The sequence below is a fragment of the Ahaetulla prasina genome, chromosome 12 (genome assembly GCF_028640845.1).
Source record: "Ahaetulla prasina isolate Xishuangbanna chromosome 12, ASM2864084v1, whole genome shotgun sequence".
NCBI classification, from domain to species: domain Eukaryota; kingdom Metazoa; phylum Chordata; class Lepidosauria; order Squamata; family Colubridae; genus Ahaetulla; species Ahaetulla prasina.
Window position 1 is genome coordinate 17,110,905 of NC_080550.1, and position 26,771 is coordinate 17,137,675.

General features: G+C 39.2%; 1 protein-coding gene across 1 annotated transcript in view; it reads left to right on the forward strand.

Annotated features, from left to right (window-relative positions):
- Positions 1–23,382, forward strand: part of CDH8 (cadherin 8) — a 307,900-nt gene extending 284,518 nt beyond the window's left edge. The window contains exons 11-12 of the mRNA XM_058155277.1: positions 18,008–18,259; positions 22,879–23,382. Of these exons, the coding sequence (XP_058011260.1) occupies positions 18,008–18,259; positions 22,879–23,372 (746 nt within the window). The 3' untranslated portion in view covers positions 23,373–23,382. The remainder of the gene's footprint in view (positions 1–18,007; positions 18,260–22,878) is intronic.
- Positions 23,383–26,771: the final 3,389 nt, after the last annotated feature.

Consider the following 26,771-nt stretch of genomic DNA (forward strand, 5'->3'; position numbering starts at 1 on the left):
GCCTACCGGGCCCACCATGCCATTGTATGGCAAATGTCAGGCCTGGAAACCATGCTAGGCCATAGGTTTCCAGACGCTGCCACATTTCTCCCCTGAGGGGACGAAGGGGGGTTGAGGGGTATGGTAACATTCTTCAAGCGGTCAAGGTCGGATTGTGTTCACATCTGCAGAAGGAGTGGCAAGAAGAGGTTTCGAATAAAGTGGAAGAATGTTGGACCATGTGACCGGCAAAGGGGTTAGGGGGGTGGGACTCTTGGGGTTTGTATAACTGGGAAAAGAATCCGGAAGTTTCAGTTTTGGAATTTCACTCATCGTGTGCCAGTTTCCTTATGCTAGTAAAGAACTTTGAAAGACAATGGCTTCAGAGGTTTTTTTATGCAGAAGAGGTTTTTCTGGAACCTTGTCATCAAAAGCAGGGGGAGCATTGGGGGGTCACATGTACGGGAAGGCGGGGCGCATTGATTTATGGATATGGGCATGCCTGCCCGTGACCCCCCCCCGCTTCCCCCGCTTTTGGCACATGACAGCAAAAAGGTTAGCTCTCACTGACCTAGAATGTTGTGGATGATTTTGGATACTATGCTTTAGTAACAAATTATTGCAATTTCATAAAGAATCTACTCAGGAAACAACAACAATGAAAAATTAAAGAATTTAGTATATTGACGCAGGAGGAAACAAGACTGATGAAAAACATAAGAGAAATTTTCATTGATGCTGAATCAATGCTACATATAAAACCAAAGGTCTTGTTTCCAATGAATGGGTTTACACCTAGTAATTGTATGTTAGAGAAGGCATAGATTTCATTTAGACTTTAGAAAAAAAAATAGAGTAAGGCCACCTGGGTAACAGAACCAATTATTTAGAGAGATCAAAGATCTTGGCAAAAAAAATGAGATAGAACAGTCACCGGTATTCATACTCTACTTCAGACTTTTTTTGCATCAAACATGGATCAGGCCCCTCCTCCCTTTAATTATTCAAAGTGCCATTAAACATTGCAATAATGTAGCTTATAACCAGTGGTGGGATTCAAGTAATTTAACAACCGGTTCTCTGCCCTAAAGATTTCTTCCAACAACCAGTTTGCCAAACTGCTCAGAAAGTTAACAGCCGGTTCTCCCGAAATGGTGCGAACTGGCTGAATCCCACCACTGCTTATAACTGTGTGAAAGCAGCATAATATTCATTAAATCAGCATGCTGGTAGTTGAGTTATTATAGAATCTTTTCACTTCAGGTAAACAATGAGTTATTGGAGAACAGAGGCAACAGCAAGTTAACCATTTGTTCAAGTTTAGTGAGGTGAGATTTGATAAAGGGTCCAGTATCAGTGGTGGGATTCAAAAATTTCACTACCGGTTCTGTGGGCGTGACTTGGTGGGTGTGGCATGGCTTGGTGGGCGTGGCAGGGGAAGGATACTTTAAAATCTCCATTGCCTCCCCATTCCAGGGGAAGGTTACTGCAAAATCCCCATTTCCTCCCGATCAACAAGTCAGAACAACTTTCTAAAAGTGTCATACTTAAGTTCATTGGAAAAGGCAGTCTGAAAAATAAAGTTGGTTGCTGTAGAACAAATATCTGGATAAAGAAGGACATCAGATAGAAAAGGGCAGGATGTAAATGACAAAAGCAATATTGTACTGTTGCAACTCAAGATCCAACCCTTTATCCATGCTTAAGTAACCCACGTACTTAAAAAAAAACAAAAAAAACAAAACAAAACAGTACCAGCATCATATTATTGGGGTACTGCTTTCATAATTTGACTGTCCCCACTGTCCCCTTGCTAATTCTGTGTCCAGGGTTGTTTCAAAAAAGGCTCTCTACAATCTCTCTAAACTAGATTTACCTAAAGACGTTTCATAATTAATATGCCAACACCAGAAAGGCTCAGAATAGAACAGAATCCACCATCTTCTTCTCCGGTAACATTGTACTGCAAACTAGGGCATATAAAACCTTTGCCAGACCAATTCTCGAATACAGCTTGTCTGCCTGGAGAGAAGAGAAGACAGCAGAAGAGGAGGAGGAGGAGGAGGAGGAGGAGGAGGAGGAGGAGGAGGAGGAGGAGGAGGAGGAGGAGGAGGAGGAGGAGGAGGAGAAATAGATAGATAGATGATAGGTAGGTAGGTAGAGTGGGTGGGTGGACGGACAGATGGACGGACAGATGAACAGACAGACAGATATAGATGATAGATAGATCTTTATTTTTTAAAAGTAAAATAGGGAAACATGTTTTTCATTGGAATAAGACCCACTTTATCATGTGAACATCCTGTTGGAAAATTGGATTTGTCCTTGGACTTCATCCATTCCTCCCACTGTGTTCTACACGATTGTCTTCACTTTTCTTTTTTTTTTGGGTAACCGCAAAATTATTGTGACCCATGTCTCCATTGTTTATTCATTTGATTTTGTGATGTATTAAGCATGAACATTTTAATGGAGCGTATGGTTTCCAGGGTTTTATGTTCATTTTTCTCAACATTCATTTTTTGTTGGTTCAAAAACATTTGGGTGTATTTGGATTTTGGCTTGGAAACATCTCGAACATCACTCTGGATGTACTTTAGCAATAGTGGTGTAAACAGCATAAATTCCTATTCAACTTGAATGGGAAGAAAATATTAACTTCATTATCAACCACCTTAATATTCCACAATATAATTTCCTAAATTTAGTCATCAATAATTTAAAAAAAAAAACAACCAGTTATACAGAAGAATAAATGTTAGGGGGAAAATTGCGGCAAAGACATATATTGGGGAATAGTGCTTGCAAACACATAGGCAAATATTTACTCACAGGAAAACACAAACATAATATGCAATTGCTTTCCTTTTTTTTTAAAAAAAAGGAATTTACTAATTGATGTATAAGAAAAATGAACCTTTACTTGGAAAAGGGTTGCGCTGCATGAGAAAGAGAGAGGGAGAAAGAAAAGAAACTATTAAATGTGCCAGTTTTATATCATTCATATCTATGTGCCAATCATTTGTTCTTCCTCTGGAGTATTGCTGTATTTAATATTCTCCAACTGTGGATTGCTGGTGAGAATATGAATTAATTTCTCCTCAACCTGTCCAGCTATACTTCCTCTTTTTTATTATTAACCATTGGGGTCCGGTAGATGATAAATCAATGGATATTCCTGCAGATAAGCCTTCACTTGAAGTCATGGAAAGCTGGCAAATGTTCTTTTGATAAAGCTATTATCCAACCTGGGAGGAGGAACATGTGATCTAAAGGCATTTAAATTAGTCACCTGCCTTGTCACCTTTGAGCCGTTTAAAATCCCCCTCCACAGTGAAGTTCTTTGGTGAATGATTTAATCCGTTTCTCGTGGCTTTTATGATGAGATGGATGCTTGCAGCCCTGAAGATAGAATTGCCAAGAAAGCTGGTCATTATGTGGGATGGACTTGGACGGATTTTATTCAATAGCTGAATGGCAAATTAAATCAATGTAAATGTCTCAAGAATACTAAATTCAAGCTTTACTAAGGACTTTACTTGGAAATAATCTTCTCTTTCAAGCACACTTTTTCGGTATTGAACTCAGAAATAACTTTTCTCCAGGGAAGGAAAAAGTCATTTCTATGGTTCTAGATATTTTCCTTCTCCTTTCCATAATTATTAAGTATAGCTCTCACCTTACAGCACAAACAAGTACAAGTAAATGAGAAGATCTGATTGACTCATATCCAATTATTCTTATGCCTTCAAGCTGAGTCCAGTTCCTACTGATTCTACGGATTGAGGCTTAACCAACCTTTAATTGTAACCCATACAACAGTTTTTCTAAGGACATTTCAGTAATCTCTTTAATCCATCCATTTTATTCATTGTTTTCTCCTTCTACTTGTCTCAATTCACAAGGCTTAATTATTTCTAGCCCATTTTCTATTTAAATCGTATGCACAAAACATATCAGTTTTGAGTTCCTCTTAGTATAAAGGTAGTTTTAACACAGTCTCCAAAACCATAATGTGAATGCTTCTCTCCTTCTGTCACTTCATCTAAAGATCCAAGATATCAGCTGGCCAAGTGCCTCTAGAAAGCTCACAAAATTGAATAAATGTTTTATTTGATATATCATCAGAAACTCTAGGTATTTGTTAACATGCTACCTCTGTTATGTTATTTTATAAAAAAAGTCACACCTAAATGGTCATTTCCTTTAATTAATCACCTTTTAATTAAAATTGTTGCTTATAGATCGAACTATTTGAAAGGCTTTCAATTTTATTTTGTTTGATAATTTTATCTGAGTTATTGATCGGAGTTCAGGAGATTTGAAGATCCAGTTGAATGAACTTTGAATCCAATCGCCAAAGCAAAATTTTGCAAAGCTTTCATATCTTCTACAAGAAATCAAAGCAGCAGTCATTGACATAAAACTGATTTTGTTTTTTGATTTTATTTATCGGGGAGGGGGGGTATTTTGGATCACAAACAATTGGAAACAATTGATCAACATTTTTACCATGACTATTCCTGGTGATATGTCAAATTTAAATGGATGGTTGTCTTCTGCTCCTGTTATCAGTTTTGGTCTAGGAAAACATACTTCAGACTTCCATTTGATCAGGGAACTCTGTAATTGACTTTGAAACTGTTATTATCTCTTGGGTCCTTCAATCTGAAGGTTGCAGTGTTGTTAGTATAAAATAAAGGGAAGTCTCTTCATGTGTTTCCTTGAGTTCCTTAGAGAAATACAAATAAAAGGAAAGAGAATACTTTGGTTCTGATGTAGGAAAAGGACAGAGAATGGCCTGGGCAACTTTCTCCCTTTCTTGTATTTTATTAAAGATGCCCATCTTTTGTCATTGACTATGCTGATAAAACTTAATATGCTTTGAAATCTAAAACTTCTAGAGAGCAACACTATGTCAAGTTCCATTAAAATAGAGTTTATAGGAGCATATAATCTTCTTTTGATTTTTATGACCGTCGGATGGCAAACCAGGGCAAGTACTGACTGCTTTCCATGAAGCTAATGATTTTTCTCTACTATAATAAAAATTATGACTTCAGAATCTTTTGAAGAGATGGATGGTTAAGGCTTTAGAAGACCATAATCAGCCTGAGAACCAGGGGTGAAATCTGGCAGGTTCTGACAGGTTCGGGAGAACTGGTAGTGGATATTTTGAGCAGTTTGAGAACCGGTAGTGAAAAATTTGAGTAGTTTGGAGAACTGGCAAATACCACCTCTGGCTGTCCCCAGAGTGGGGTGGGAATGGAGATTTTGCAGTATCCTTCCCATGGAGTGGGGTGGGAATGGAGATTTTGCAGTATCCTTCCCCTGGAGTGGGGTAGGAATGGGGATTTTGCAGTATCCTTCTCCTGCCATGCCCACCAAGCCACACCATGCCCACCAAGCCACGCCCAGAGAACCAGTAGCAAAAAAATTTGGATTTCATTGCTGCTGAGAACCCCTAGTTATCCCTGCTGTGTTCGTGAAAGGATCTTCCAAGCCAGAATATTATATAGAAGACAGAGCGCTTCACTTTCTTAATATATGATGATGATGATGATTTTATCCATTCAGCCATGTCTGATTCTTAATGATTTTATGAGCCAGGTCTCTCCACGTCTTCTGATCTTGCATGACTTCTTTGAGTTTTTCTATGCTTTGGCTGGTGTGTCATCTTTTGTAGTGTCCATCCATCATGTTCTTTGACTGGCTGGTTTCCTTTTACCACTAACTCTTCCAAAGGTAATTGCTTTCTCTAGTGAAATCCCTTGCACAACATGGCCAAAATAAGTAAGACATATATATATTTATATACTTTATTAAATTTCTGGGTAAGATAAAATATAAAAGAAAAGAAAAGAGAAATTTAGAAAGAAAAAAAAAGAATAGTGAAGGGACAGATTAGGGTTAGAGTCAGAGGTGGGTTTCAGAAGATTCTGATCAGTTCTGGAGAACCGGTAGCAGAAATTTTGAGTAGTTCGGAGAATCGGTAGTAAAAAATTCTGACTGGCCCCGTCCCCATCTATTCTCTGCCTCCCGAGTCCCAGCTGATCGGAAGGAAATGGGGATTTTGCAGTAACCTTCCCCTGGAGGTGGGTGGGAATGGAGATTTTATGGTATCCTTCCCCTGCCACGCCCACCAAGCCACACCCACAGAACTGGTAGTAAAAAAAAAATTGAAACCCACCACTGGTTAGAGTTCCTAACTTTTGAAAAATTTCCTCCAAAAAAAGTCAAAGCCAAAAGAAAAAAAAATCAAAAATGCTAGGAATACAGCCTAGAACTAATCCTATAAGGATAATATTCTCATGTATCAAATGTCAAGAGAAAAGTTTTGGCACACTTTAGAGACAATTATCTACATGAATCTAAAGTTCAGACATTTTGAAAGGAACAGAATTGGAAATTAAACAGATAATTATTTAAAGTTCATTTTGTTCCAAAGGGGATGGTTAAAGAGGGAAGGGCAGAAAAGAAACATTCAATGTGTCATTCTAGCTGTTTAGGATCAGCTATCCAATGTCAAAGGTTTTAAATATTTGATTATCTCCATGTCATATTTCATTATGGAGAATAGTGGTGTCATTTGATGGACCAAAAAGCACATTGTTGTTCTTCTCTACCTGTTTTCATCCTTTATATGAATGTTAGTATTTGTTTTTTGAACAAGATTCTAAGCCCATAGCCTATTATATATTTTTATACCAAGAGATGATCCAGGATTCTTAAAAAAAAGAATCTTGCTATCTAAGATTTGAAGGGATAAGCTTATTTTTTTTCCATACGCTACCACTTACAATAAATTTAATATGAATTTAGTAAGTTTTCTGCTGTTTTGTTTACAAATAACTCCAATATTGTTGAGCGGTGTTGTATAGGCTTTGAATTATTGCAAGACAGGAAAGACACTTAAAAAATAATAATATTTTTGGGCGAGCAATGTTGAGATTTGACATTCGAGGTGGCTAAGACATTGACTAATTGTCCCTGAAAGCTAGTTTTATTTTATCTTATTTTAGACTTACACAGCTGCTGAAATTATGAACTCCAACCTAGAGTGAATCATAAAACTATGCCAACATCAAAAAATAAAGTGGAAAAGAAAACCATTACATTCTCCATCAGAATAGCAATAGCACTAAGACTTATATTTTACAGCTTTCTCTGGGTAGTTTACAACATCAGCATATTGCCCTCAACAATGTGGGCATAATTTTACCAACCTCAGCAGGATGGAAGGCTGAGTCAACCTTGAGCCTGTCTGGATCACATTCCAGAATCCAGTTTCTCAACAGAGAATTCTGTGTGGAAATTGTAGATTCTTAAATGTTGCTCATATTAAATCACCAAATCACTGGAATCAAATGGTTCCAGTGAACCAAGAGAAGGTGATTATTTGATTGAATTCGGGATGCTTTGGAATAATATTTGTTTCCTGTGTGTCAGAAGATGCCAAACTAAATGAGTAAACTGGAATTATAAAACAGTTTCCGCATCCGTGTTGTAGTTCTGTAAGATTTGTAATACAAAATGTTATGGCGGCCATCAATTTGCTGCTTTTTCCAGAACGTACGCTGTAAATTTTTGATGTTTACTGAAAATTTGTCATTTTACATTAATGAAAATGTCTACATGTATACAGCTCAGTTGCCACAACATTACCCTTTAAAACAGCTTATAAAAGTGATAACGTCAAGTAGCATAATTTATTTTAATCAGCTGAATAGGATGAGTCTGTCTTTATTGTCAAGCTCATATAAAGAATCTTTCTCATAAAGAATCTATTGTGCCTGGTTTCTGTGACCTGCTGCATTATACGCTTTAAAACATTCTTTTTAAGCTATTTGGTCAACCTAAGGTTTTTTTTCCCTTTTCTTTACTTCTGCTGTTAGTTGCTCCAGATTCCTTGAAAAGAAAGGTGAGACCAGATAGACTTCCAGTAGAAAGGCTCAAAGGTGTTTAAATGCCCCTGGAGCTAAATTTACTTTTGAGTCATTATATTCTTTGGGGGTTATATGCATGTGATTTGGAAGCAAGTCTGTGCTGAAAACAAAATTCATATGCTGTTATTAGAATAGTAAGATATCTTGAACTTTACCCTAGACCCCAGGCAGTGGTGGGATTCAAAATTTTTTTACTACCGGTTCTGTGGATATGGCTTGGTGGGCGTGGCATGGCTTGGTGGGCGTGGCTTGGTCGACATGGCAGGGGAAGGATACTGTAAAATCTCCATTCCCGCCCCACTCCAGGGGAAGGTTACTGCAAAATCCCCATTTCCTCCCGATCAACTTGGACTCGAGAGGCAGAGAATAGATGGGGGCAGGGCCAGTCAGAGATGGTATTTACTGGTTCTCCAAACTACTCAAAATTTCTGCTACCGGTTCTCTAGAGCTGGTCAAAACCTGCTGAATACCACCTCTGATCCCAGGTATTAATTTTTTGGATTTGGAAATAGTTTGTATGTTGTCTTAGTGTTTTCTCATACTTTCTAGCTTTGCTAGCTATTCAGTTACCGCCATTACCTGACCAATTCTCTGGTTACACACTATTTAGGAAATGTCTCAACCCATTCCATTAAATGTATCTTGATTTAGAAGCCTTACATTGTCTTTGTGACTAAGTCTGAATAGTATAGGCTGGAGCCTTGCCATATTGATTCCAAATTTTGTTGGCAAAAACTGGAAATGATCTAAGAAGATGGAATACAACCTATGAAAAACCTACAGAAAATGCTAGGCTGTAACTCTCAGGATCCTTTCCCTTTAATGATGGTGGCCAGGACAAAATGTATGGAATGGTAAAAATGGGAAAAGTGCCCCAAACTAAACAGAAGATCAAAAATATTCCAACTTCTAGCAAATACTATGGAATTCCAAAAACAAAACAAAACAAAAGAAAAGAAATCCTCCTGCTTCAAATCCCATTTAATGCCCCTCTTAGTAATAGCATATTGCAATTCCTAACCAAGTACACAGAAGGACTCTGCACATTTTCAATTCAGGCTGGCTAACTTTTATCTAAACATAAAGAAGCCTTCTTTCCCAGAGCTTCTCAAGTCTCCAGCTGTAAAAGTTCCCAATTAAAAATTCTTTTCTTTCCCTTCAAAGGCAACATCGCCAGCACAGATAACTTATAATGCAGTCTTTAATGCTGTTAATGATTTGATATTTCTAAATAGTTATTTTAAAAAATGGAAAAAAGAAAAAAGGGGAAAAAAGTAGACGGCTAGTTGAAAAGTTGCACAGCAGGGAAACTTACAGATGTCTACTTATTAAAGAAAGTTTCATGGAGTAAAGGAATATCAAGTGCTCTCAGAAAAGCCCTGGCTTACAGATATTTAACATGTAGGCTGTTTGTCTTCCTCCTAATCTTTTCCTAATCTTTTAAATCAGTTTTGGGTTCCACGATGTAAAAAAGAGTGGAGTCCACGATATGGAAACTCTAGAAAGAGTGCAGAGAAGAGCAACAAAGAGAATTAGGGGACTGGAGACTAAAACATATGAAGAACGGTTGCAGGAACTGGGTATGTCTAGTTTAATGAATAGAAGGACTAGGGGAGACATGATAGCAGTGTTCCCATATCTCAGGGACTGCCACAAAGAAGAGGGAGTCAAGCTATTTTCCAAAGAACCTGAAGGCAGGACAAGAAGCAATGGGGGGAAACTAATCAAGGAGAGGAACAACTAATCAGAATTGCCTCCAGAAGTTGTAAATGTTCCAACACTGGAAGTTTTTAAGATGTTGGATAACCATGTGTCTGAAGTAGTGTAGGATTTCCTGCCTAAGCAGGGGGCTGGACTTGAAGACCTCCAACTCCCTTCCAGTTCTGTTATTCTATTCTAAATGTAGCCTGACATTAAGGCACCTTTTTTATTTCTGTTGACCTGCTGCTTTAAGTCAACTAATATAGGCTCAAGTCTGCATAAAATCTTCCTTCCCTTCATGTGCCAAATAAAATCAGATTGTTCTTTTTCAATATTATACTCTACTTATTAACCGAGAGATATCATGGATGGATCATGGATCTAATAAAGGGATGAAAGATCATTTCAATGATTTGAAAAAAAATCCATCAATCCCAATCTTGGATGGCCCATGAGCTTTTGGAGAAGTTTTCACATTGCTGAAACTTAGAGATAAGAAGGTCTTCTGTGATATCTATATCTATATCTATATCTATATCTATATCTATATCTATATCTATATCTATATCTATATCTATATCTATATCTATATCTATAGATAGATAGATAGATAGATAGATAGATAGATAGATAGATAGATAGATAGATAGATAGATATGTAGGTCATTGGTTATTCGGGTTTTCTCCCGCGTAAAATTGGAAGTGTCTTGGCGACGTTTCGACGAAGTTTCATTTGTCATCTTCAGGCTTCAGCTTCGTGCTTCTGGGAGCAATGTGTGATTGCAGCTGTTTCTTCCTTTTTAACTGCTAGTGGGGGTTTGAACTGATTGGGTGGGAGCTTGGCTGTGCTCTGATTGGATGGGGTTTTTTTGTGCTCTGATTGGCTGGGGGTGTGTCCTGTTTGGGTGGGGGCTTGGTTGTGCTCAGATTAGTCTGAGTTGCAGGGGGATTTGGGCTGGTGAGCTGCACTGCTGTTGTTTGGCTTCATGTTCATGGTCGTGCTACATCTTCATAGTGGGTGTCAGTCTGCTGCATGTATGGATTGGAGGGGTTTGAAATGGCTAATGTTGCAGCTGCAGTCTGGCTTCTGGTCCTTGGTCGTGCTTCCTGATCAGTGTGGGTTTGGGTCTGCTTTCTGGATGGATGTGTGGTGGTGACATCCTGTGTAGACCTCGTGAGTGTGGGTCTGGTGTCATTCCTCGTGTTAAGGACTCGTTTGTCAATAAGGGCGGGTTTCCAAATGGCTGGTAGGCGGCAGGTATCATCTCGTTTGTTCATGCTGTGTGGGCATTTTCTATCTCGATGGCTTCTCTGATTATTCTGTTGTTAAAGTGTTCAGTTTTGGCGATAGTTCTGGCCTTTTTAAAGTCAATATCGTATCCTGTGGCTTTAAGGTGTTGGACCAGGGAAGAAGTTGGTTCCTCTTTTTTGACTAAGTTCTTGTGTTCTTCAATGCGTGCACTTATTCTTCTGTTGGTTTGTCCGATGTATGTGGTGGGGCAGGCGGTGCATGGGATTTCATATACTCCTTGATTTTCTAACTCAATTTTGTCTTTGGGGTTTCTTAGGATGGTGGATATTTTTTGGTTTGTGCAGAATGCTGTCTTGATGTTATGTTTGTGGAGGATCTTGCTGATTCTGTCTGTGGTGCCTTTTATATATGAGAGGAGGGCTGTGCTGTTTTCTTGTTCTCTGTCTTGGGTTTTAGTGGGGGGTTCTTTTTGGATTAGTTTGGTAATCTTATTTCTTTGGAATCCATTGGATGTTAGTACGTTTGTGAGAATGTGTAGTTCGTTTTTTAGGTGTTGTTCGTCAGCTAAGCGTTTTGTTCTAGAGATGAGTGTCTTGGCTACGGAGTTGATCTGTGCTGGGTGGTGGTGTGAGAGTGCATGCAGATAGCGGTTTGTGTGTGTTTTCTTCTGGTAGACCAAAACGCTTTAATAAAGTTTTAATGTATCTGGAGAGAAAAATATTCGATACAAGGGAAATAAATAGTATTAACGGCACCTTATTGTTTCATTCAATTTGAATGAAATCCAATTTCATTTTTGTCCTGACCCTATCTACTTTTTTTTTTTAAAATGTGGATCTTGCCATATCCCTCAAAGGCAGATGTAGCTCTTGGCCTGGAGGGTGGGGTAATCAATTTTCAGAACACCAGAGAAAGGAAAAAAAGAAGAAGAAAGTTTGTTGTTGTTGTTGTTGTTAGTTGCGAAGTCATGTCCAACCCACTGCAATCCCATGGACAATGTTCCTCCAGGCCTTCCTGTCCTCTACCATCCTCTGGAGTCCATTTAAGCTCACGCCTACTGCTTCAGTGACTCCATCTCTGCAAGGTGATCAAACGGGTCAGTCTTAGAGGAGATCCACCCTGACTGCTCTTTAGAAGGCCAGATCCTGAAGAGGAAACTCAAAATACTTTGGCTACCTAATGAGAAGGAAGGATTCACTGGAGACGAGCCTAATGCTGGGAAAGATTGAGGGCAAAAGAAGACGGGGACAACAGAGAATGAAGTGGCTGGAGGGAGCAGTACGTTTGAGCTTAAAGGGACTCCAGAGGATGTAAGGATACAATTATTTCCTTTCCCCCAGTATGTTGGTTCTATTATTCTGAGTTTGGTCTAAATAAATATTGAAGAACATAGCAACACATAGAGCAACACTATGGAAAGTGCTTTTACTTTGTTAAGGAAGGCATGGGTAAATAAAATACATGAAAAGCAAGATAATGACGGATGAGGAGGTTAATTGGGAAGATGAGTGGAGAGCAAGACACCCACTATCCTCTTGAACACCTGTTTCCAAGCTAATTCATTCAGTAGCCTTGGTGTCTACAACTCAAAAGCCACCTGCTGTTTTCTCAGCTTTCAAGTGCTATTTTTAAAGTGTTTGCCAGGAAGGGAAAGTCAGTCAGATAAAGTGATTTTATTACTAGTGGGGAAGACAGGTGGCCTGTAAGTTTCAAGTTGGAGAAACTCAATAAAAGTGCCTAAATCAGGGGTGAAATACGACTGGTTTGGATCGGTTCAATCAAACTAGTAGCAATGGAGGCGGGTGGTTCAGAAAACGGGTAGCGACGGCAGCGCGAGGCTCCACCCACCCGGTCATCGTTACTTCCTGGTTTTAACAAGGAAGTAACCTGTTTTTTATCCTCTGTGCACGCCCAGAGGGTCCGTGTGTACACGTGACACGCACGCGGGGTGCTTGCTCTTCCGAACTGGTAGGGAAGGTAAATAGATTTCATCCCTGGCCTAAATCCCTTGGTAACATCTTCAAGGCAACATGTCAAGCGAAGGAGAGATGAATCTGTCAGTGTTGCTTTCTACTGCATTTGGTCTTCCTTCTTGCTGATGTTTCAAACCTAATTTATGAAAATGTTTGTTAATTTTGACCATTAAACTTCCCTGAATTCTTTACCTACCTGCACTGGTCCAGTTTAATAAGTGAAACTATCCTTTATGCAAATAATCCTGCTAAGGATTTCGAATCACCGTTGAACATAGATTCAGAACTAGTCCATAAGAATTGAATATTGGAAATGATTGTCTTTATGGATCAATCTGTCAGTCTCCACTGCATTCAATATTTTTCACCAATTCTCCCATTATTTATATTCCATTTATAAATGAAATTTAAAGTTGTTTCTAAATCCATATTTTAAATAACCAACAAGTGAAGAGAAGGAGCAGGGGAGACATGATAACAGTGTTCCAATATTTGAGGGGCTGCCACAGAGAGGAGGGGGGTCAAGCTATTTTCCAAAGCACCCGAAGGCCAGACAAGGATTAATGGATGGAAACTGACCAAGGAATCAACCTAGAAATGAGAAGGAACTTTCAGTGAGAACTGAACAATCAACCAATGCAACAGAAGTTGCCTTCAGAAGTTGTGGGAGCTTCATTACTTGAGACTTTCTAGAAAAGACTGGACTGCCATTTGTCAGAAATGGTGTAGGTCTCCTGCTTGAATGGGGGTGTTGGACTAGATGACCTATAAGGTCCCTTCCAACTCTGCTAATCTGTTAAAACTAAAACATTTCCAGGTCAATAAATTTGTTTAATGGAGTCCTTGGTGCTGTCTGAGCTTGGTCTGAAGTAGCAACTTTACTGGTTGCTGAAGATATTATTCAGTTGGGTAATAAAACGTTTGCAAGAAAACAATCAAATTCCAAGAAAACCAATGACTCTAACAGTTCAATCCTAAATTCAGTCATAAATATTCTCTTCTATTAATATGCTGATTAACATGGGAATATTGCACAAAAGATATGATAGAGAAGGGTTTAAAAACCTAACCACAGGCAATTTTTATATGGTACTCTGAACTGCAACTTAACTCACCATATTTTAGAATGTTGTATCAACCCAGTGGTGAAATCCAAATTTTCTTACTACTGTGGGTTCTGTGGGCGTGGCTTGGTGGGCATGGCAGGGGAAGGCTACTGCAAAATCTCCATTCCCTCCCCACTCCAGGGGAAGGATACTGCAAAATCTCCATTCCCTCCCCACTCCAGGGGAAGGATATTGTAAAATCTCCATTCCCACCCCACTCTGGGGCCAGGCAGAGATGGTATTTGCTGGTTCTCCAAACTACTCAAAATTTCTGCTACCGGTTCTCCAGAACCTGTCAGAACCTGCTGGATTTCACCCCTGATTGTAAGTCTGGAGACCAATTGTAAGAATTTTTTTTTAATGCTGTTGTAACTTTGAACGGTCATTAAATGAAGGGTTGTAACCCTGGACTTACGAACCAAAATTTATCTTGCCAAGTGAGCCATTTGTGTGAATTTTGCCCCATTTTACAACCTTTCTTGCCACAACTGTTAATTGAATCAATGCAGTCGCTAAGCTAGTAACATAATTGCGCAAGGAATCTGACTTCTGAATTGACTTACTTATTAGAGATTGGCAAAAGGTGATCTCATAAGCCCAGCACACTGCAACTATCATAAAATATGAAGCAGTTGTCAAGTATTCAAATTTTGATCACGTGATCACGAGGATGTTGCAATGGTCGTAAGTGTGGAAACCAGTCACAAGTCACGTTTTTCAGTGCCACTGTAACTTTGAACATTCAGTAAACAAATGGTTGTAAATAGAGGACTAGCTGCACCTGTAGTAGACTTGGAGACTGTTAATGACCACTGACCCACGAACCATTGTTGCTGGGTAATATAGATCAGTGATGGTTAACCTTTTTCCGACTGAGTAACTAAAGCACATACGTGCACCCAAATCCCAAAAATGCAATATGCACACAGCCCGTGCACATGTGCCCTGTCCCCCGTGCACATGCATGCACCTCCCACACACGCCCTGCCCCGTGCATGTGCACATGGCTCCCTTGCATGTGCCTTGATCCCTATATATGGACGTGTGCTCCCCACAAGCACCCCATCCAGTGGTGGGATTCAAATAATTTAACAACCGATTCTCTGCCCTAATGATTTCTTCCAACGACCAGTTCGCCAAACTGCTCAGAAAGTTAACAACCGGTTCTCCTGAAGTGGTGCGAACTGGTTGAATCCCATCACTGACCCCATCCCACCACATGCACACATGTCCCTCGCATGCCCCCCGCCCCTATGCATGCACATGTACCCCCCGCACATGCCCTGCCCCTGCCCCTGCACGGCAGAGACCTGATGACCAGCTGACCAGTGGAAGGCGCAGGCACATGTGTGTCAGAGCTCAACTGGGGCGACGGCTCGTGTGCCCACAGAGAAGGCGCTGCGTGCCACCTGTGGCACACTTGCCATAGATTCACCATCGTGGATATAGATAATAGAATATCAGCTATGTGGCTTTATCCATAAACATGGCTTAATGGAGAAATGTGGGATTTCCTGAAATTAAAGAAAGTTTAGACAAAACTTCTAGTCCCTATTGGGGGGGAGGGGGGAAGTTACTAAGCAAGCTTACTTGGATAGTACATGCCAATTAATTTCTAAAAGAAGATGAAAAATTGTGTTGAGTGGGGAGGGGGAAAACCAAATTGAAGCATGCGGACTTCTGAGTAGGAACGTTCCAACATTTGTTATTCTGCTAGTTATAATTCTGCAACTGAAAGCAATAAAGAGCTAATGTGAAATACATCAAATAATGTTACATTTTTGAAATGTTTTCTGCCTCTCCCAGAGGCGCTAATAGGTGGGAAATAGTGGGCGAGCTGTTGCCTGCCAATAATGTAGAGTTCCCTAATGTAATAGAAAAATCTCATGCATTCAGGAATAAAATGAATTCAATAATTACTTGAGGGATCCTTAGCTATTTGATTTAATATACTCATAATACCTGCTATTAAATAAAGCCACCATTTACTTCACCTGAGCATATGCAGCATGGGCTATATTTTACATGTTAAATGAAAGAAAGGCCTCAGTAAATTCAGCAAATCCACAAGCTAAATGACCACTGCTTTACTGATGACAACTGGGCCCAAAGCTGTTAAAAATAAAAGTAATATCACTATGGGAAAACATAACAATTTGTACTGAAGCCACTGCTTGTCCCATTTATCCAAACGAATACAATGGGTGAAGGGTCCCTGGTGCTCTCTGAACTTAGTTGTTTTTTCCCCCAAACATTTAATTATCTAGGTCCATGTTGGTGAACCTATGGCACGCGTGCCAGAGGGGGCGCGCAGCACCCTCTCTGATGGCATACGAGCTGTTGCCCCAGTTTGGCTCTGCTGAACTGTGCCTCCCGCAAGCCAGCTGGTCTTTGGGTCTCTGCTGCACATTCACAGGGGCATGTGGGGAGCCGCCTACACATGCAGGGGGGGCATGCGTGGGGACCATGCACATGCATGGGGGCAGGGCGCATGCAGGGGCTGCGTGCATGCGCAGGGGGCAGAGTGCATATATAGGGGCACATGCGCAGGGCAGCACATGCATTGCATTTTGGGCATTCCGGGGAGGGGGGGAGCACGCACACTTTCGGAACTTGGTCCAGAAAAGGTTAGCTATCACTGATCTAGGTACTATCACTGATAATATTAGCTAGTTCAGGTAACGTTTTCTGCAAGAAAGCAACCAAGCTTAGAGAGCACCAAGAAACCCACATTCCAGCTCTGAGCAACAAATATTCTCCTTTATTGGAATACAGTGGATATTCTAAATCCATGGTCAATTTTCTGCCTTTCTCCCTTGTGTGCTTTTTCTATGTTTGTCTCATCTCCAAGACCTGTATGGAACATCTTATCCATAGACTAAAACAGGGGTTCCCCAACCCCTGGGCCATGGCCCATTACTGGGCTGTGGTCAGTTCACAACCGGGCCACCCAAGCGGTGGGTGGTACACACACACTTGTACAGCTCAACTTGTGTGAGCAGTGGGCTAGTCAGGAATGATATTCATTTACCTTCGCTATCGGTTCGCAAATGTGAGTGCATGCGCCAGCTCTGCGCATGCACAGGACTTTCCACACATGCACTGAGCATCAAAAATGGGACGTGATGACGTCCAGGTGGGTGGGTAGGTGGCTGGAGCCTCTCCCTGCCACTACCGGTTTGCCTGAACCACATAGAACTGACTGAATACCAACTCTGGGGCTGGCGTGCTTGCACGTGTGTGCTGCTCAACTCACACGGCCCTGTTCCCCACTCCCCCTTTCCGCTGGAATGCCAAGGTTCAAATGTTGGGGCAAAGAAGGTATAGATATTATACTGGTGTTTCATTATTTCGCTTTTTGATTAAAAGATGTCTTAAATTGAATGTTTGTTCGAAAGAATGAATTTCCATGTTGCTACCGTGAAGCTATAAATTTAAGTTAGAGGTACAGGATGGCATTACACAAAGAGTAAAGAAAGAACTTGACTATCCTGTTTTAAAGTGAGAACCAACACTTGCAAATGCAAATGTCTCAACTTAATGATAGAAAACCAGGAGAAGGGAGTTTAAGCATGGTAAGTGAAACCGTATATTGGCTAAATGAACATAAAAAATAAATTGGTGGCATACGTTATAACGCTACCACTTTGGCCCTTTCGTTAATAACAAATATTTACAATATTTCACAGAAATAAAAGCCAGGAAGGTACCGTGTTTCCCCAAAAATAAGACCCTGTCTTATATTTTTTGAACCCCAAAATAAGCATTTGGCCTTATTTTCGGGGAGGTCTTATTATTTTAGGGTGCATGGAGCAACATGGGACTCCTCTTGCCGTCTTACCTGATTTCCAGCTCTGTGTTTCAATATTTTCAGGGAGGGCTTGTTTTCAAGGGGAGGCTTATTTTAGCGCATGGACTCAAAAGCCTGATTGGGTTTATTATCAGGGGATGTCTTATTTTCGGGGAAACAGGGTACCACAAGGCTAATACTTTTAGGACAACTGGAAACTATATTTTCTCTTACCATTCTGCCCATCTCATCCCTTCCAGATAACACGTTCAACATTTTGACCAAACGCAACGGATTCAGCCGGCAGAAACAAGAAGTCTATTTTTTACCTATCATCATCAGCGACAGTGGGAACCCTCCAATGAGCAGCACCAGTACTCTTACCATTAAAGTCTGTGGCTGCAGCAATGATGGCATTGCCCAGTCCTGCAATGCTGAAGCTTATGTTCTCCCTATCGGTCTCAGCATGGGTGCTTTAATAGCAATTCTGGCCTGCATCATTTTGCTTTTAGGTACGTATGAATATATTGCTGGGAAAGACACAAACGTTGCAATGATTTAGGATGTTAGACTTGGAAGGTGCACTGAAATACATTTTGGGCTATGGAAGATCATGAATAAATACATAAATGAAGATAAGAACGGTTGCAGAACTGGGTATGTCTAGTTTAATGAAAAGAAGGACCAGGGGAGACATGATATCAGTGTTCCAATATCTCAGGGGTTGCCAAAAAGAAGAGGGAGTCAAACTATTCTCCAAAGCACCTGAGGGTAGAACAAGAAGCAATGCATGGAAACTAATCAAGGAGAGAAGCAACCTAGAACTAGGGAGAAATTTCCTGACAGTTAGAACAATTAATCAGTGGAACAACTTGCCTGCAGAAATTGTAAATGCTCCAACACTGGAAATTTTTAAGAAAATGTTGGATAGCCATTTGTCTGAAATGGTGTAGGGTTTCCTGCCTAAGCAGGGGGTTGGACTAGAAGACCTCCAAGGTCCCTTCCAACTCTGTTATTATTATTATCATATGGTGACTTGGGTCTGGTCTCTCTTCAAAAATGATTCAGAACAGAGGTGGGTTTCACATAATTTTGCCACCGGTTCATAAACCGGTTCAGTTTATCACCACGCACCCAAAATGTGAGCGGCCTTCCACTTTGCTCACGTGTGTGGCTTGCACACGGCTTAGAAAACGTGGTTAAATAGGATAGCATACCGCCTGGATGGTCTGCAGGTCAGCACTACTGGTTTGCCTGAACCAGTCTGAACCGGCTGAATGCTACCACTGGTTCAGAAGATAGACGTCTCTCTTATGTTCTGTAAACCAGGGGTCTCCAATCTTGGTCCCTTTAAGACTTGTGGACTTCAATTCCCAGAGTTCCTCAGCCAGCTTTGCTGGCTGAGGGACTCTGGGAGTTGAAGTCCACAAGTCTTAAAGGGACCAAGGTTGGAGACTCCTGCCCTAAATCATCTTTTTTTTTCCTCTGGGTTTTTGTGTGAGCTTTAAAAATGCATTTCAACTCATTCATTGAATCCTTGAAATGAAGCTCTTAAAGCAGCCACATCTTTTTTTTCAAGCTCTCAAGCCTGAAGGAAATCTGTATCTCTCTTAATGAAAGCAGAGGGGTGCTGTGGTTAGACTTGTGTGAGATTCAAAGCATTTCTTCTAAATCGTATTCAGATCCCTACCATACCAAAGGCTAATTACGATAGAAGAAGAAGAAAAATGCCAACAGAAGGAAATCTATGCTGCCTTGATTATCTGGATCAGAGAGATATAAATCTCATGAATAAACAAATGCACTTCTCAGGAAGAACTTCTGGGGGGGAAAAAAAATCTGAGTATAGATTGATTCAACCTAACCCCTGCTGTTTTTTATATGCCAATTCCAGTCATTCATTCATTTAATTTCTTCCAATTATGTCCACTTTTCTGTCAATGGCAACCCCAGATGCCTAACAGAATTAATACAAATTTAAGCCAACCTGAGAGATGCAAAATGCATAAATTAGTGACATAAAAAGCAAGGGAAACATTCTTGAAAATGAGTCAACATGCCATTAAAATATATTTATCAGGCAAACACTTGGGCTTAAATACTCATCTCTGTCTACTTTCAAAACATCTTCAGTATAAATGAAGTTTGTTTGTTTGTTTGTTTTTTAAAAAAGCCAAGTCTGTAGGTGCAAAGCTTAAAAATAGAACTAAAATAATGATGCCATAGAGTTAAAATGCTAGAATTCTCCAGTCAGCAGGAAGCCATTGCTAAGAACATTGGGAACTAAAGTTCATACATCTGGAGAGAATCCAAGTTGGGGAAAGCTGATTTAGCAGATAGGTGAACATGGGTCTTTTTCATTCTTTTGTCTCTGTGTATGATTTTTTTTCCCCTAAAAACACACATCTTGTAGTTTATAAGTTCCCTGGCTCTCAGATTTCAAGTAGACTTTTTCAAAACAGGACTTGAAGGGACCAACAGAAGCCCAGAAATAAATTTGGCTAAAAATATGAATGAAATCTATTGAAAAAGCATTCTTACTGATGAGTAAAAATAAAGCAGAAACACCCGAAATTTATTTCACCAACATCTGCAGTGGTCTTCACTGGTTTTCAATGTTCTTTTCAAACTGCCCTTGTATAAATGATATATACAATTATATCAAACTAAAAAAAATATATACCCTGTATTTTAATTTAGATGTTCTCATTCATTTTAAGAAAGAAAATTGTTTTGTTTTCCAAAGGACAAGAGAATTTTGGCAGAATTCTCACACGTAGAGTGTTGTATTATGTATTTATTTAATTTTAAGATAACCAAAGATACATATATATACTCTTTCTTCTCTCCCTGACTTTTCATATTTAATGGTCAAGCTGAAGAAAAGACCACAGAAAGACACTCTTCAGAGAGTTTTTATTGTTGTGCTTTTTTGCTTCTTTGTTTCAGATTTGACAACTGGGGTTTTTCAGATTGATATAAAAATGTGTAACAATAACAATAACCCACCCACCCTACAAAAGTACCATTTTTTCCCAAAAATAAGACATCGTCTGATAATAAGCCCAATTGGCTTTTTAGCGCATGCACTAAAATAACCCCCCCAAAATACCCCCCCAAAAAAATATTTAAATGCATGCGCAGCCGGTCCCCATCATTTCCTCTGGTTAGGGTTAGGGAGACAGAGGGGGAAAACAGGTAAGATGGCAAGAGAAGCCCCATCTTGCTCCATGCACTCCAAAATAATAAGACTTCCCTGAAAATAAGGCCAAGTGCTTATTTCGGGGTTCAAAGTGTAAGACATGGTCTTATTTTTGGAAAAAAACAGTATCATCCCTTTTCTGATACTAATCAGCTTAAAACAAGAGGGTGATGAAATAGTACTATCTTTCTGAAGGGGAATACAGTTTATGATAAATTTCAGCCAAGCCTAAATCTTTCTCCAACCATTTTTAAAGGAAGTAAAATAGTAGTTTCATAGTACATATAAACACCCTCAAGTGTGCATCTGTATTTTAAAGGAAATCATTTTGTATCCTAAAATTCTCACTTTTTCTGGGGGAGAAGGAAATATCCTCATTTGGCTCCAGATAATTGAACTTGGAATGAAATCCTGATTGAAATAAATCTATGCTAAGAGAATACAGATTAAAAAGTGTTTGTGTGTGTCCTTCATCAACTCTCAGAAGCTCCAAGTGGCACAGAAATAATTATAACTAATAATTGAAAGAATCAATAATTGTAACTAATAATAATTAAATCAGAACTTCTTGAGGGCCAAAGGCCACACTTGACACAGTGGGATAGAATCACGACAAAAAGTGGATGTAGCTTTGTTCCCATATTACATTTAATTTAGAATTCTGGGAGTTGAAGTCCACAAGTCTTCAAATTGCCAAGGTTGGAGTGAGCTGGACTACAATTTCTTGACGTTGTAGAGAGAGTGTGGGATTTATTTCCTTGGGTGTCCTTATGCCTATATTAATATTTCTTGTAAGGATTGCATCACAATTTATCTATGTAATAGAGAAAATAGCTTCAGGTTTTCAGCAATTGTGGTTGAAGAGCTATGGTAAGTTTTAGAGAAGTATAAGTATAAACCTAAGTCCTATGAAGGGAAGTTAAAGAGAAAGCCTGAAAAATTGTCAGCCTTTCTAGTATGTAGGGTGATTGGTGGAAGGCAAATTCCAGACCATGAAGTATAATAGCACTTAGCAATAGCACTTAGATTTATATACCACTTTACAGTGCTTTACAGCCCTCTCTAAGGTTTACAATCTTTTCAGCGCACCGAATACAGTATTCCCTTCTTGAAACCTTGCAGATGGAATACAACTTCCAAAATTGTAGGAGTTTTTTGTCTCCCTAATTTTTACAATTATGCCCAATATTATTGAAAGTATTCTCATTAATAGCAAAAGCACTTAGACTTATATACCAATTTATAGTGCTTTACAGCCCCATCTAAACTGTTTACAGAGTCAGTATATTTCCCCCAACATGGGTCCTAATTTTACCGACCTTGGAAGGATGGAAAGCTGAGTCAACCTTCAGCCTGGTGAGATTTGAATTGCCAAATTGCAGGCAGCCGGCAGTCAGCAGAAGTAACCTGCAGTACTGCACTCTAACCACTGCGCCACCATGGCTCTTAACCTAAGAGCCTCTTATAACCTAAGTATATAAGTAAAAACCTGAATCCTATGAAGAGAAGTTAAAGAGCAACCCTGAAGAATTGTCAGCCTTTCCAGAATGTAGAATGTAGGATGATCCAGAGCAAGGGTCTCCAACCTGGGTCCCTTTAAGATTTGTGGACTTCAACTCCCAGAGCCCCTCAGCCAGCAATGCTGGCTGAGGAACTCTGGGAGTTGAATTCCACAAGTCCTAAAGAGATCCAGGTTGAAGACCCCTGATCCAGAGGAAGGCAAATGTTAGGAGGGAGGAGTAAGAAGTATTTGACCAATTATTTAGAGGGGAAAAAACTCATTTTCGCTAGATGGATTCAAATGGAGGTTCGATAGTTCTGTGCTCGGGATTGTTTTCATTTCTTCTCACTTCCATTCATTATGACACACCAGACATCATATTAGGAACTGTCATCCGGGCTCACCATTTTGTGATATTTCCTTTGCAGTCATTGTGGTGCTTTTTGTAACATTAAGGAGACATAAGAACGAGCCTCTGATTATCAAAGACGACGAAGACGTGAGAGAAAACATCATCCGGTACGATGACGAAGGAGGCGGCGAAGAAGACACCGAAGCATTCGACATCGCGACGTTGCAGAACCCAGACGGAATAAATGGATTTTTACCCCGTAAGGATATTAAACCTGATCTTCAATTTATGCCCAGGCAGGGCCTGGCACCTGTCCCTAATGGGGTTGACGTTGATGAATTTATCAACGTTAGACTCCATGAGGCTGATAATGACCCCACAGCTCCTCCGTATGACTCAATCCAGATATATGGTTATGAGGGAAGAGGATCGGTGGCTGGTTCCTTGAGTTCTTTAGAGTCATCAACTTCAGACTCAGATCAAAATTTTGACTACCTCAGTGAATGGGGACCCCGTTTTAAAAGACTTGGGGAATTATATTCAGTGGGGGAAAGTGACAAAGAAACTTGACAGTGGATTACAAAGATTCAGTTTTTTTCCCCCCCAGTCTTGACTTAAAACTTCTCATGTAATATTCTAGGGCCACCACAGTTCATTATGACTAATGTGGCTTTTTGTTTAGGGGGCAACTTTAGCACCGGTCATCTTTTAAAATCAACTACATTGTAATGTTGAACCAAAAAAAGAAAAGTACATAAATTTAAAAAAAATATATCTATGTTAGGAGGTCCGAGTCTCGTGGAGTGTGGCGTTAAGTATGTAGAGTGTCTAGAAGTCTTTGGATATTCTATATTCACATGACCACTCGGAAGATGGGGTCTAGAGCTTTGATCGTCTTTGGCAACGGGAACCAGTAATGAAATGGAGAAGGTCTTTCGCTTCCTAATGGACTTCTGTAGGACTTTTTTTATTTGGCAAAGAAGATTATCTTCTGAGAGTCCATTAAGAACAAAGAGTTTATAATCTCCCCACCAAGAATTCACAAGGGAAAAAAAAGAAAAAACATAAAAATTTAAAGCAATATCTGTCGTCTTTCCAATGCCGATTTTTTTCTTTTCTTAAAGACAGGATTGATATTAAAAACAAAACCCTTTTGGCCTCAACTGTGCAGTGACTCAAAGTTGTACATAGGATAATTGTTGGCTGCAAAAAAACAACAAAAAAAAAAACAACACCACCACCACAGACCGAACAATAACATCCTTAAATATTGTGTCAAGCCTTAAAATATTCACATGTTCTTAATCCATTCCAGGGACAGGATTCAAAATCCACAGTTGTGGGGAGGAAATCTGACAATATGGATTGTTTTCTAGAAGGATTGGTCCTTTTTTTTTTTTTTTTGACTTTCATAAGGGGACAAAAAAGGAGAGAAATCAGTGAAGGAGGATGGACTCAAATATATGAAACTGAAGCTGGTTTTATTGCTGAAGAATGCATTTATTTGTTTAATCCTTGAAATAAATATTTTATTGATGTCCATTACTGCTTTTATTTATTAAGGTTGGGTTTTTGGAAGTGTATAAGGGGGAAAAAAAGAACCATCTAAAGTATTGTATTCCATCTACTGACAAAAGTTTTAGAGTGATTTCTTCTATATATAGTGAATGTTATTTGAAACATGCTTTTTCAAAAACAAAACACAAGGATTGTTAGCTGTAGAGGAGTAAAAAAAATGAATGCTAGCGAGTGAAAAAAAAATGTCCCTAGAGGAAATTAACTTTGGATGTTTTTATATTTATATCATAAACCTACTAACTATGTTCAGTACAAGCACAAACAGCTGGAAGTAAACCAGTTCATGTGAATATTAAAACAAACAAACAAAAAAAATGACTCTAAATTTTAAAAATTCCACACAAAATACCATAAAGTTTTTCTGCTGTGCTAGAAAAGGATCCAGTGTGTGTATATATATATATATTTTCTGCTAATGTTCTTAGCTTTTATTTCTTTTTTTTTTTCCTTAGAATATTCATAGTTCTGTATGAAAATCTTGTTCAGAGAAAACCACCTATGGAAGCTGTCAGCATCCTCAATTTGTAATGGAATCTTTATCATTTAGAAGTAGCATCTGTATAATAAAATTAAATGGTATATAAAAATCATTTTACTTTTTTTCCCTATTTCTGTTTGGAAGCTTTCTTTTTTTTTAAAAAAAAATATCTCGATGTATTGTATTCAGAAAAAGAAAAGGGGAAAAAAAAACAAAGCAAAATACCTGTACTGTTTCCTACTTTATGGAAATATATTTTTTTATAAATACCTTCTTTGTGATCACGGTTTCTTTTGGTGTTACCTGCATCTTGCAGAGAGTTGTAATTTCTTTTAAAGTCTTTTTAAAGTAATAAGTATATTATGCGGATATCAGACAATATATGAATTTCCTGCCCTGCAAGTAGAAGTAGAATGACTTCCACGAAAGAAACCAAAGAAGGAGATTGAATACCGACCGCATTGACAAAATCACCATCGGTCAATTGCAAAAGGCAGCTTTACTTGGAATACCTTACATCCTGTGACCATGCCTTTAAGATTGTTGAACAACACCACCTGCTTATGCCAGAAGGTCTCTATAGGTGGACAAATGTCAAATCCAGTCTAAACAACTGACTGATTCTGTGACCGACCGTAATAAGAAAAGATGCAGAAACGAATTAGATTTTATGGAGATCTGTACGTGTTCTAAATTCACCATGTCCAGAATTGCTAGGTTGATGCAATGCCAAACCAATGAAACCATAGCATGATTTAACCCAATGGCCCAATGTTACACACACACACACACACACACACACACACACACACACACACACTTGGTTTGATTGTTTGATTATGTGCCATCAAGTCATTTTCAACTTTTAGCAACCACATAGATAGTTTTTCTTCGTGATGATTTATCCCTAACCTAATCTTTCTCGTCTTCCAACAGTGCATCCATCGCTACTGTAACTGAGTCCATCCAACTTGCTGCTGGTCATCCTCTTACTCTCTTTCCTTCTACTTTTCCCAGCATTACAGCCTTCTTCAGAGAGCTGGGTCTTCACATAATGTGTCCGAAGTAGGATAATTTGAGACTGGTCATCTATGCCTTGAGTGAGAACTCTGGGTTGACTTGTTTAATGATTCACTGGTTTGTTTTCTTCAGTGTCCATGTTAATCTCAGGAGTCATCTTCAACGCCAAAGTTCAAAAGTATTAATACACTTTCTATCTTACCTTTTCTATGTTCAATTCACAAGCGTACGCAAAGGCAGAACATGCCAAACCCAAGAGCTTTTGCACCGGTGACCAAATTCCTTGTGTGTCTAATAATCTGATCTGTAATTTGCAGATCAGCCACTAAGCATTTAGCACTCAGAATAAATGCGGGAAGGAGGTTTTCCTCAATGTTCATTTCTCTGATATCCTTGAAGGCCACTAAATAAAGTTGAATTATTGATCTCAAAACATTCTGCTCGATAGATTAAAATGAGAATGCGGTATACTATACAGTGTCGATGTAAGTGAGCAAATGACTGTGTGATACAAGTAATAACAGTGATTTTACAATTTATTTTAAAAATGTCACTTCCCTCCCACATTCTTAAGAACATAAATAAACTGAAAAATGGACTATAAACAGGATCATTTATAGCTGTTTATTAAAGTTAACCATAACAGCATGAAGGGTGTTTGCAGAAGGGTGAAATAGTGTTCCAGTTTGGCACTTCAATGTTTTCATGCTTGCTTCAGAAGAAGATTTTTTTTGTTATTTAACAAGCAGTCATAATTTCATGGGGTGGAGAGTTCCATATGATTGCATTATATTCAGATTGAAATCTCTCATGTAGATAACTAACAAAAATGTTGCAGGATAAAGTGTTCCTCTTGAAGGTTTCACTCCACATCTATACCCTCTTCTTGGACC